This window comes from Electrophorus electricus, chromosome 12 (assembly GCF_041902795.1).
Source record: "Electrophorus electricus isolate QZ-2024a chromosome 12, ASM4190279v1, whole genome shotgun sequence".
Lineage (NCBI taxonomy): Eukaryota > Metazoa > Chordata > Actinopteri > Gymnotiformes > Gymnotidae > Electrophorus > Electrophorus electricus.
Window position 1 is genome coordinate 9,588,374 of NC_137508.1, and position 13,077 is coordinate 9,601,450.

Here is a 13,077-nt window from a genome sequence, read left to right on the forward strand (position 1 = left end):
CTCAGTAATGTTATTCATGCTCTCCCTACGCCTGCAGGTGGAAAACTCAGGGGATCCTTGGGACAACTTCCAAAATTCCCAGCCACTTACATATTGGGAATGTGTGTACTTACTCATGGTCACTATGTCCACGGTGGGATATGGAGACGTCTGTGCGAAAACCACTCTCGGCCGCCTGTTCATGGTCTTCTTCATTCTCGGCGGTCTGGTAAAATGACTTTCATATGTGCATAAGCCCCTTCACACGCCACATCATTCATCACTTCACTTAAAATAAAAATGATTATTTGCAAAGGCCATAACTATCACCTGTCCATAGTCCTCATAATGTCCTGATGAAATACTTGCCACGTTGCGTATTTCCACGCTGTCTTTACAATACCTGTTCTCCACTGTTGATCTCTCCTCCCATTTGCCAGTACAGCACATGTTGAACTGACATGTTTATATGCTTGACGAGTAAGAACATTTGTATTGATATTAATGCTAGTATGTAAAAATGCTATTTTAATCGAATCTGATAATGTCAAATGCCATTTTCTTAAAGCAGTTGCGGTTTCAGGAGACCCCACCCTTCTGTGTCTCTCCCCCGAATTCCAACCAACACAGTGGCAGGATGATGGCCCATAGTTCTGTCTGAACGTTACCACAGCAACCGCAGCCCCACACACCCTGCTGACAGTGCTTACATGGCCCTGTCTTTAGCCGTAGCTACGCTGCTTATAGCCTGCATGGTAGATGGATATAGGTACAGCTCAATGACAATATAGGCCACACATGTAGCTTGTGTAGCTACGACCAACTTTATACAGCTCACTGATTACAGTGCAGATGAAACGGGTATAACCAAAAACAGATCAAATATAGAACTCCTGTACAAATACTACAGCTGCACCCAGACACATGCATGTTACAGAATATGCTACAACACAGTTTCAGCCCAAATGACTGCAGGCTATATACGGACAGAAAGTGAATTTGATTCAGATAATATTCTGCTGCAGAGTAGACCAGATGCACACTATATTCAGAGACAGAAGACAACAGATGGAGACCAAAAACTTTAGACACAGAGCAGACAAACTCCATATAACAGCTCCGATAAACCAGCTGTTGTGGAGTCACCATAGTGATGTGTTCTCTCTTTGTTTCAGAGAGCCCTGGAAGTTATCATAGCGGGTTCCCTGCATTCTATCAGTGGTTCAGTTAATGGCTTCAGTATGGGCATGGTGTAACATGTCAGCTCTCATCAGGCAGATGTCATCTTTTCTCTGGGCCCTAGAGAAAGGTGGAGTTGAAAGGGTCAGGCCTCAGACAGGACAAACGCCTCAGCTCAGGTGGTGAAGCGTAGCTGTCGTCAGGGTGCAGGCTGCAAACTATGCAAAATGCATCCAGCTCATTTCTCCAGCCTCTCCAATGAGTCCTAATGTGTTTTGCAGCTGTGGATGCTCAGCCTGGACTATTCAAATCAACCTGCCACATCATCAGTGTTAGTTGGACAAAACATGGCACACAGGGGTTTTTCCTTTTCCTTTTTTTTAAGTTTTCCTCTTCATTTTTCAGTGCTGTCACAATAATACAAGTGGTCAGCTTTTCTTTTAGTTCTTTCTCTTTTGGACATTGTTAGTTTTTCTTCCAAACCAGTGGCCTTAAACTGTGGTACTTTCCTAAGAGATGTGCCCATTTCAGATGGGATTTTTCCCTGATTGAAGCATTTAACAGGTATTTAAGTGGGCCCTCTTTTTGGCTTTCTGAGCTCTTTTCTCTTAGAACTATAATTTTATTGTGTTTTCCAACCCCCAAAAGACATGCTATCAAGAGTTCCTAAACACTGAGCCAGAAGTGGTACACATCTACTTTTTTGAGCCCATGGCTCCCTCAACAGACCTGTGCGTGGAGGTGCACATGCCCCTCCAACCTGTCGCTGCACACTCTTTTTTTAGTCTCTGCTTCTGTCTCCTATCTTCTCCTTAGGCCATGTTTGCCAGCTACGTCCCTGAAATCATAGAGTTAATAGGAAACCGCAAGAAATATGGTGGTTCCTATAGCGCGGTAAATGGCAGAAAGTAAGTATCCATGGGGCTGAGGTCCCTCTGCCACTGTCCCTCCCCTCTCTACCACTGTCCCTCCCCTCTCTGCCACTGTCCCTCCCCTCTCTGCCACTGTCCCTCCCCTCTCTGCCACTGTCCCACCCCTCTCTACCACTGTCCCTCCCCTCTCTGCCACTGTCCCTCCCCTCTCTGCCACTGTCCCACCCCTCTCTGCCACTGTCCCACCCCTCTCTACCACTGTCCCACCCCTCTCTGCCACTGTCCCTCCCCTCTCTGCCACTGTCCCTCCCCTCTCTGCCACTGTCCCACCCCTCTCTGCCACTGTCCCACCCCTCTCTACCACTGTCCCTCCCCTCTCTACCACTGTCCCACCCCTCTCTGCCACTGTCCCACCCCTCTCTACCACTGTCCCTCCCCTCTCTGCCACTGTCCCTCCCCTCTCTGCCACTGTCCCACCCCTCTCTGCCACTGTCCCACCCCTCTCTACCACTGTCCCTCCCCTCTCTGCCACTGTCCCACCCCTCTCTACCACTGTCCCACCCCTCTCTACCACTGTCCCACCCCTCTCTGCCACTGTCCCTCCCCTCTCTGCCACTGTCCCTCCCCTCTCTGCATGCCCTTTTCTTTTTCTGTTTCGTGCATGTAGGCCATGTTTGCTCGCTACGTGCCAGAAATTGCTGCTCTCATCCTTAATCGGAAGAAATACGGAGGGAGTTATAACTCGACACGAGGCCGAAAGTAAGTCCAAATCCAGGAGCAGGTGCGGTTGTGGGACTCGAGTCACCCCCCACCCCCCACCCCGTTAGAAGGGCGTAATACATGTAGCCCCCCTGTGCAGAGTCATAGAACATAGTTGAAGAATGAAAAGTGAAATGAATGTCACACTGTGACTGGAGAACGTGGCCATGAAAACCATTCCTTTGCTCTGTCTGTGGCTTCTTCTCTTCAGCACGTCCTGTCTACTACATTCTCATTTCATCCCAGTCTCTAGAGCTTCTCACTACTGCTGTTTTTGTCCTTCTTTTTGTAATTTTAGACTAGTCAGCAGCTGTCAAAGTTCTGTAACATTCTGAAAGAAACTAACTGGTAATAGACGTACTCTCCGTAACTTACACAGCTAAAAAGCTGTCTTTATTGCATCATTATTGTTTGCTTTTCAAGTCTCATTTTCATCCCCCCCCTTTTCTATTCTGTTGCCATTCAGCTGTGCATGTCCGTCAGGCGTGTAACAGCTCTTGCACGCTTCATGTGTCTCAAGGTGTGTTTGACTTTTGTTGCTGGCTGCGTGTGTTGCCGCCACCTCCTGTCTGTGTGCCATGACTCTGGGCCTGCTCTTTGGTCACCTCCGATGCCCTGAATGCCTGGCTGCCACAGCTCTCGGCCTGTAGCTTGCCCTTGGGCCTCAGCTGCACTTCGCTTGATTTTCTTCTCCGCGTGGTCCTTTCTCGTGTCCAGTGTAGTTGTAGTTTGTTTTGCAGAGGTCACTGTTCAGTGGGAACATGGTCGTTTCAAACACCCACTCGTTTCTGACTCAAACACGGCCCTGTCATCAGCACAGCGATTCTCCCTGAGTGCTCAGATTTATGAAGTTCTCTCTGTACCAATCTCTCTCTCGCTTTCTATCTAGCAGTCTCTCTCTGTCTCTCTACCAGGCTCTCCCTCTCACTTTCTTTCTCTCTTAATGTGAAATAGGCACACGGTCATGACTAGCTTTCATCATCTGAGGTTTAGGGCAAATACTAAGTGGAGAGAGAGAGTAAAGCCATTAGGAGCCTCTTTGTTTGATGCCGTTTCCCTGTCAGTGTAACAAGATTGATGAAATGTTATGTTTGGCCCCAGCCCTGTGGTTGGATTAGAAGCCTGGTGTTGAGAGAAGGGCTTGTCAGAAAACTGGGTTCCCCCCCCCCTCCCTCTCTCCCTCTCTCCCCATCTCTCTCTCTCTCTCTCTCTCTCTCTCTCTCTCTCTCTCTCTCTCTCTCTCTCTCTCTCCTTCTCCCTCTCTCTCTCTCTCCCTCTCCCTCTCTCTCTCTCTCCCTCTCTCTCTGTTCTTCTCTATCTTATACACTCTAACTCTCTCTCTCTCTCTCTCTCTCTCTCTCTCTCTCTCTCTCTCTCTCTCTCTCTCTCTCTACCCATAAGTACATGTGGTTGCAATTATAAGTGGCTGGGCTCCAGGTCTGTGGCCAAGTTGAAACAGAGCCACCAGGCTTTGTGTTATTGTTGAAGTATGGACGTGAGTGTGTTCTTATGAATGGACACATCAGGACTCATATAAATAAATGTGTCAGGATATTTATTACTTTTTCCCATTGGCACATTTCATACATGCACAGGCTAGGGGAAATCCTTTTCATTCTTTACAGTGTATTACTGCTTTAACAGACTGTAATGTGTTTACTGTAACTTATTGGGTTTAAGATGTTTCTGAATGAGTCTGTGTAAACCTTTGTATAATGAATAAAGCAATGCTAAAACAGTACTTTACTTGACACCAAATTGTTGTAAATAATGTGGATTTTGAGTCCTTATGTAATATTTAAAAGATTAGAGTATTTTTCAAAAGTTTATAAAGACTAGGTCTTTCCATTGCTCTGTAACTGTAGCCCCTATCATAGTCATCTCAGTGGGGAATATTACAGCCATTTCTTCCAGTATCTCAGGATGAGCATGTAAAATATCATTATCTTCACTCTGAAAGTTTACATGCAAAACTTGCATATTGACTTTTCTGTAGCATTTTGCTTGGAGGTCCTAGCAATTACCGTCCTCAGAGGTCAGTTAATTCCAGTGATGTGTATCAGTGCAGGCTCAGGGAGCAGTTTGATGTATAATCAGTGCTATTGAAACCATGCCTTAGCGTAACATTTCGCCATCAGAGTGGCGGCAGAATGGATACTGGATGTATAGCTGTAATAAAGCTCAGAGCTTCTCCATGCTGCTTTTCCATTAGAGCTGTGCTGAAGCAGCAGGGCTGTGAACAGAGAGATGCGTAAACCCTGCGTGAACCCAGAGCTCCTGCACCTCCTCGCAGTGGGTGCCTGCTGTATGCCACACTGACAGTGTGGGTCTGCAGCTGCACAGGCCTATGTTCTGCAGAAGTGTGTGTGTGTGTGTGTGTGTGTGTTTATGTATGTATGTATGTGTGCGTGTGTGTGTGTGTGTGTGTGTGTGCGCATATACATGTCCGTGTGTGTGTGTGTGTGTGTGTGTGTGTGTGTGTGTGTGTGTCCTTTGGCCAGGGCTCAGAGTAGAGGATGACATGTGTAGATGCCATTACTGACATGGTTCTTGTGGAACATTAAAGGCAGAGTGATCAGTGGAAGTCTAATCGTCCTCTTTGGCTCTGGTGTGCTTGATATGGAAAATGAGGCCTTGTTGGGCATAACGGGCTGGTTCTTACTGATGAACTTGGCTCTGATAGCTTCAGTGTTATGATGTCTGCTTCATAAATGCTTTTAAGATATCATACCAAGTGTCCAATTAAATGCTGTCATTGACCATTCTGATTGAACAAAACCATTTGCCAAGGCTAAATTAAATATATCAAGCGTGCTTACAGATATAAAAGACAAACAAATGAAACCAAAGAGAAGCCCTTACTTTGATGATGTGAGGTTCTCGTGTTAACAGGGGAATGTTTAGCTCTAGAGAGCAGAATCGTCCCTCTGCACTTAGTTTTTAGAGTGCACTATTTCACAACACCTCTTCCGTCCATTACAGTTCTCGGGATCCCAGCCTCCTGGGTCTTCTTGCTACGGTCCCAGCTCTTCCTACACCACTGCTGTGTACACTGCACAAACATACCCAAGAAGGGATTATGTTGCTGTTTGTGTATAGTTAACTCTGCTATATGAGCCTCATCCCAGTGGACTCCATGCTGTACAAGTTTAAGGATTAGAGCAGTGTCAGTGGTTCAAGCTTTTGATCTTTTTCTTATTTGCTTCATTTGTTGGTTTGTTTTGAAACGCACATTGTGATTGGAGGTTTTTCTTCCTGTTCTTTTGCATGCTTCACAGTGCATGCTGGATGACTGCCCTTGTGCATTTGCTGAGTCTGTGCTTTTGAAACATTCATTTTCTTTTGAATTTATTTACATTTTTTCATCTTATCATGTAGACCATCTAGTTGAAATTCCAATCTCCACTGTGTGATGTTCTCTGTATATTGTTGTGTTACTTTCTCAAAATGCTCAGTGATATTTTGAATGCTTTATTAAATTGACTATTTCAGTGTTAGTTATGGAACTATTTACTTTCAGATGCTGCCGTGTGTAGTGTAATATTGTAATATAAAGTAAAATTGTTAGCATCAATATTAAGTAAAGTAGTAGATATTTCCAGTACTCCACCCTCTTGACATTACTGGAGGACCAGTACATGACAAGTGAAGAGGCTTTTGGCAGCCTGTAATGACATCAAGCTTACTTAACGCTCCCACATGCCTTTGTTTGGTGTACTCCTCTCATTGGCAGTACCATAAACACTGAGAGAGCATATCCATGGTGGTGAAATACAATCAGTAGCATGATCACGCATCCAAATATGGAGACAAGATGTCTGACACAAGCTCAGTGTGTGTGTGTGCGTTTGTGTTTGTGTGCCAGAGGCTATTTATTTCTGGTATATAGAAGAAATGCCTTGTCCCACACATCCTTCAGATTTAGTAGAACCTCTAAAGAGGGTGTTTGGGAATAGGAAAACCTGAATAATGTGGCCCTCATCAGGGCAGACCTACGCCAGAAGCTCCTGGCTCCTTCTGCAGCCAGTAACCCAATGCAGTCCTCTCATCTCAGGACAGCCAAGCATGCAATTACAACTGCTCATTAAAATACTTAGAGGGATGGAGGCAAGATCTGTGAAGATCATTATGTTCAATCTCATCCAGGCAGTGCAGCCAGTAAAAGCACATTTGTCCAGTACCCCCTCAAGCCAGATCCGCCTGCTGTTTGGCATGGCTCAACTCTCTGAGCACAAACAGACGCTTTTAAATGAAATCACAAATGCCTACTCTCACACCTGAGAGTAAACACACACACACACACACACACACACACACACACATACACACATATGTACTCTGCTTCGGTTAGGCCCACTAAAGTGCATGTTCTTTATCCAAGCATGAGGACATTAGACCTTGGGGGGAGGGGGGGTTGTGTTACAGGTTTAGATTGATTTAGATTGATGACTGTGTGCTTGCAGCTCCTTATGGTTCACCCACAGCAGGTCTGAAGAGATCCAGGATAGGATTTGAGCTGGCCTGCAGACCTCATGCATGGAAATGTGGTTAACAAATGAAGCACTGCTATTGTTCTGCAATTTTCATGACATCTTTTGGAGAGCCAAAAGTGTGTTCCCTCATTTGTTGACATTCACCCTCAGACATTTGCTTCTGAGGAGCAACAGTCTACCACATCAGTAGTAGCAATTGTTATATCAAACAATAGACCTAAAGAGCAGCACTCTTAGTGTTCAGTGTTAACAATGAATTTTGCCCTTTATAGCAGCATTTTAGATGATCTGTGGAGACTAACACTTACTGACAATTTGAACAGTTGGACAGGCATAGAGGGCTGACTCTGACAGCTGCAGCAAGTGGAGTTGCTGGAAATTTACAGTACAGCTCAAGCTCAGAGATTGAGAAACTATAGCTGACTGCGGGAACAGTGGCCAAAGTGACCAAAGGTCCTGACCTCAGTCCCAGTCCAGGAGACAAAGATTATATTTCACATATACACTGAAACACAGCAAGTTGCCAGTTGCCAAGATGCCAAAAATCCTGAAATCATGGTTAGAGTTCCCAGCAGCCACAAACCCAACAACACTCTGGAGGCTTTTAGCCAGTCAGTTTGCATTGACGTACACGATTCTGTCAACATGCTTTTATTCAACAGGGTGGTTTGGGTATAAAAATGAACTGCACTCTGAAAACATCTTACAAATCAAAGTAATGCATATGGCTGAATATACGATGTTCTAGGCTAAGTGTTAATGTTCTTCGTGCTGTGTAAGATTATACATGTAGTGCAGATATGAAGTAAAAGGGCATTTGGCAGTGTAGGAAAGAGGCAGTGGATGTCTGGACTCATCTCTAGGGTTAATATTGCTGGCTTTCATTTGAGTGCCATGCCAAGCTTTGTTTTGTCTAATTTTATGCTGCTAAGCGGAATTTTCCCCTTTGCAGGCACATTGTGGTCTGTGGTCATATCACACTTGAAAGTGTTTCCAACTTTCTTAAAGACTTCCTACACAAGGACAGGGATGATGTCAATGTAGAAATTGTTTTTCTCCATAAGTAAGTATAATTCTAGTCTGTTAATAAGTATAAAGTGCAATTGAAAAACTATTCAAAATGTAATGGCATGGGAAGATTAGAAAAACCAAACCTTTAGGAAAATGTTTAAGCTCTATCAATGAACAGGTTTTATGGAATTTGGCCAGATACAAATGATACTGAGATATTGAGATGTTCGTTCTCTCTCTCTTTCTCTCTCTCTCTCCCTTTTGCCTCCCCCCACCCTCTCTCCTTTCCTCTATCTGTCTCTCTCAATCCCTCTCTCTCTTTTTCTCATTCTCATTTTCTCTATCTTTCTTCATAGTATTTCCCCTAATCTTGAGCTGGAAGCCTTGTTCAAACGTCACTTCACTCAGGTGGAATTCTACCAAGGATCTGTTCTCAACCCACATGATCTGGCTAGGGTCAAGGTAACCAAGTCTCACAGATGACAATTGTTCATAAAGGGTTAAATAAATATGTCAAGTGGTACTCAGTGAATCTCAGAGGTGTTATGGATATGCTCTGCTATCCCTGTAGATAATAATTATAATATATATAATATATAGTATATAGTAATATTTATATTTATATATTATATATAAAAGAATAATTATAATACTAATTATATTATAATAATTATTTAATAAATGCTCAAAGCCACCACTCTTTGTATCGTATCATCTACATTTTAGATTGAGTCAGCAGATGCATGCCTGATTCTGGCAAATAAGTACTGTGCAGACCCTGATGCTGAAGATGCCTCCAATATAATGAGGTTAGTTCTACCATTTTCCCCTGAATACGTGTGAGATAAATTTGCTCCCATTAATCAAGTTTGCACAATGTTTTGCTTTCAAACAAGCAGTCTCTTTGTTCTGGAATGCCTGCAGGAGAGTTTCTGGCGTACAGTGTCATATTTGGGGAGTTGAGGTGTGTCAGTCCCCTCTGCAGTTAAAAGGAGGTGTGAATGAGATACTCAAAAAACAACGAGTATCAAGCCCTGCTTAATGCCCAGAACCACACATGTTTTATCTGGAACCAGATGAAAAGGCCTCGCAGAAAAGTTCTCCTCCTCAAGCCAGTTCATATTGCTGCGGGAGGGCAAGGACCATGAGGACAACCATTCTTCAGCTCATTCAGGCCATGTGCAGGCCTTCCATCTAGACCAGACCTGCTAGGAAAATCAAATATTTTTTTAGGCAGAACTCTAGGTGTTCTTCAACACTCTCTCTCTTATAAAGACCTAATGTTGCATAAACCAGCTACATATGCAAATAAATTCCTCACCTCACTTTTACGGGCCCACAGAAAGAAACAGGGCTGAGTTCAAAAGAAACAGTTCAAATGTAGCTCTCAGCGCACTGTTCCCAGAGTCAGCTGTCGAAATGGAGGATTCATTTGGTTTGGTTTGGACATGGATTGAGCTGTGACTTATCTGTAAGTTTCTTTTTTATTACAGAGTAATATCAATCAAGAATTACCATCCAAAGATAAGAATAATCACTCAAATGTTGCAGTACCACAACAAGGTAACACTCAGCTTGGTATTTCTGACCTTGTGTTAAGGTTTGAATACACAGACAGACATGTAATTACATAATCATATTTAGCATTATGTGTGTGATTTCGTTTACAAATAATTAAGCCTCATAAACCATGGTTCTGTAATTTGTTACACAGAGTGTTTTATTCATCTCGACAAATATATTTCTCTTCCAAAGTGGTTCTAACTGTTGATGAACATTCTTCTAACTGAAATGGTCCTAGGAGACTGTCTTGACTTTGCCTGGCTTTGTCTCCTGTGTGTTTAGGCCCATCTGTTAAACATTCCCAGCTGGAACTGGAAGGAGGGCGATGATGCGATCTGCCTGGCTGAGCTGAAGGCAGGCTTCATTGCCCAGAGCTGCCTGGCACAGGGCCTGTCCACCATGCTCGCCAACCTATTCTCCATGAGGTCATACATCAAGGTAGAGTCGCTCCCTGAGCTCCAGCTCAGATAAAAACTCGCATGCCGTCCGTCCTAGTCGCGGAGAGCAGAACCAGCCTCAGAGTCTGTTCCCACAGCAGCTCAATCACCCGGGCCATTATGGCACAGTGTAAATCATCTCCTGAGCCCTGGCGTCTCATTTGGGACCTACTCAGGACAGCAACACAGCATTGCTGTCACCATTATGAAGTAATTTATATGAGTCAATTGCACTGCGGAGGTGAGAATGTAAATTAGTGGTTTTTCTCTTGCTGAATTTACCGTCCCCCTGTGTGCTGATATAGCAGGGAAATGCAGACCATGTGTCTGATCTATAGTCAGCGAGCAGCACCCCAAAGCAATCTGTATATATAGTCTGACTAGGCAGGACAGCCTGATCTGCACACACACACACAGCTCTTTCAAAGGAGCTGTCCTAATGAATGAGAAAACATCCGATCAGAATAGAGTTTGTGAGAAGCAATGACTTACTCCAGCCCTCTAGCCATTTGTAAATTTGGGATGAATGGGTGAAGTGTTTGGGAGGAATGAATGAGTGTTTGGGGTGAATGGGGGAGGCTTTTGGGTCAGGTAAGGAAAGGCTGGATTCAGATGGAAGGGGGACAGAGAGAGTGTTTGGACTGTGGAATTACACAGAGATCGTGAAATTTACTGCCTAATCCAGAGGGAGCTGTAATATTGCCTTTGATTTTTGGACTCAGTGCAGACTCTTAACATCAAGGTGGTGCTCTCCACTGTAAGAGAAACATTCTCATGTCACTGAAAAATGAGGAATCTCTATAATGTCTGTTGAGATGTGGTATGTATGGAAACATCTGCAGGGTACATCACTCCACTCATAAGTCTCTCCCCACAAGAGACAGCACCAGGACCACCCATGCCAGACTGCAGAACACGCACGCACATTTAGAGCCTTTAATGAAAACGGACTCCTCACTCAAATGCACAGGCTGGAATCCAAACATCCTGTCAGAACGCTTCCTACCCGATCAAAGCCCTTCTCTTAAACTGTCAGGCAAGTCTGCTGAGTGTGGAAAAGTAGAGGTCAACATTAGCTCAGCTGCTGGGTCTGAAGCATTTTGAAAAATCAAAATAGGCTGCTGCTCTGTTTTGGAGCCAGTCTGAACATAAAGCCATAGTCTTTAGTCTAAGCTCTGCACACATTCTTGTGTTTTACTTTTATTTATTAATTCTCTTAAAGTGCATACGATTATTTCAGTGGTATAGCACTGTACAAAGAGAGGAACTGCGAAAGGCACTATTCCCATTACTTTAAATGGGATGTAAGTTAATCATAAATAAGAAAATGATGGTCTCCAAAGCAGCTTGATTTTCACTCCTTGTGGCTGCGTGTCGAACTATGGACCATGCTTACAATGTGTGTGGACTTGTTTGTGATTTAAACAAATTTATAATGTTACATCTATAAATGCACTGTGTTCACATGATTGGGTAACAAATGGAATCTCTCTTTTTAATTTTCACAAGTACTGTGCTCTCCAACTGCCAGAGAAACATAATTATTGCAAGTACTAATAACCAAGGATATTACGTTACATTTCAAAAGTTCTGTCATAACATAAGAAAAGTACATAAAATGCAATATTAAAAAAAATGTCATCCTGTAATTTTAATTGGCCAGCACACAGTAATATGTGTAGAGCAGCATTCCTTGTTTGGTGCATTTGAGGAAACTTTCCTGAGATTGCGAAGTCACTGTACACAGCTTTTGTCATTCAGATAAACTCATCATATTAATTAAGGATGTAATTAGGAAAAGCAGGTCAGCAGTGGCACATCACACTGCTCAGTGAAAGCCCAACAGGACAATGTGTGAGAGTGCGTAGCCAGGCTCTCTCAGCACCTCTGCCTCAGAAAAGCAGGCAGAATAGAGCAATCATTTGAGTGGGCACTCAGGAAAAAAAACAGAAGGGCATTAGCAAGGTGTTAATGAGAAACATACATGTGCGGGGATCCCCCCGCACAGAAAGCATTACTTACAGTTTGTTGGTAGAATGTGTACTTGAAGAAGAGATCTTTAGAAAGACCATTAACCAACAAAGAAGAAACAACTGGGGTGTTAAGTTTTGTCAGGCCTCTTGCTTTTTAAGGGTGGTAAACAGAGGAGCTGGCAATCAGACCACACTCCTCCAGCAGTCTGGAGCAGCTCAAGGAAATAATCGCTCCGTCGCTGGAAGAGCTCCTACCCATAGCATTTACATCTGGCCTGACAGGCCTGACACAAACGTGGGAGGTAATTTAGGAAGCCCCAAGTAAATGGCTGCCATCTTTTCAGGGCAGGATGACAAGAGCCCTCCTATTAGCAGTGTCCTTAAACTGCTCGCCCAAAGCACGGCGGCTCTCAGCCCAGTGGATTCGGGGAGGGGGGGATCCCTTTAAGAGTGAAGCCCAGCTCTGAGAGGCTCGCTGCAGTGCGGCTGTCAGGCAGACGCTGGGCTGGAAATGGCGGAATAATGGGCCAAGCTTTGCCTAATAGCACTGCTGCTTATCAAAGCTCGTCGTGCCTTTCTCCTCACACACTTGTAATGAGGGGATGATGACGAGCCCAGAGCTCAGCTCTGGTACAGATATACTGTACACCTTTCACAATGTGCCCTTCATGTAGGACGAGCGTATATCTACTTTCTTTGCCAGTGGCTCTGAAGGCTGTATGCTGGACTGTTGGTTTATACTGCATTGATGTTTATTTGTTATTCTTTCTTGGTTTTTATTTGTTACTAGACCAATATGACCAGTCTCTGT

The 13,077-nt window shown here is 44.1% G+C and overlaps 1 protein-coding gene across 18 annotated transcripts in view; it reads left to right on the forward strand.

Moving 5' to 3' along the window:
* kcnma1a (potassium large conductance calcium-activated channel, subfamily M, alpha member 1a) overlaps nt 1-13,077 on the forward strand; it is a 132,090-nt gene that overhangs the window by 73,901 nt on the left and 45,112 nt on the right. For all 18 annotated transcript variants that reach the window (XM_081725119.1, XM_081725102.1, XM_081725103.1 and 15 more), the window contains 7 exons: nt 38-208; nt 1,975-2,066; nt 8,235-8,345; nt 8,650-8,755; nt 9,020-9,102; nt 9,787-9,856; nt 10,139-10,294. In XM_081725119.1, the coding sequence (XP_081581245.1) occupies nt 38-208; nt 1,975-2,066; nt 8,235-8,345; nt 8,650-8,755; nt 9,020-9,102; nt 9,787-9,856; nt 10,139-10,294 (789 nt within the window). The remainder of the gene's footprint in view (nt 1-37; nt 209-1,974; nt 2,067-8,234; nt 8,346-8,649; nt 8,756-9,019; nt 9,103-9,786; nt 9,857-10,138; nt 10,295-13,077) is intronic.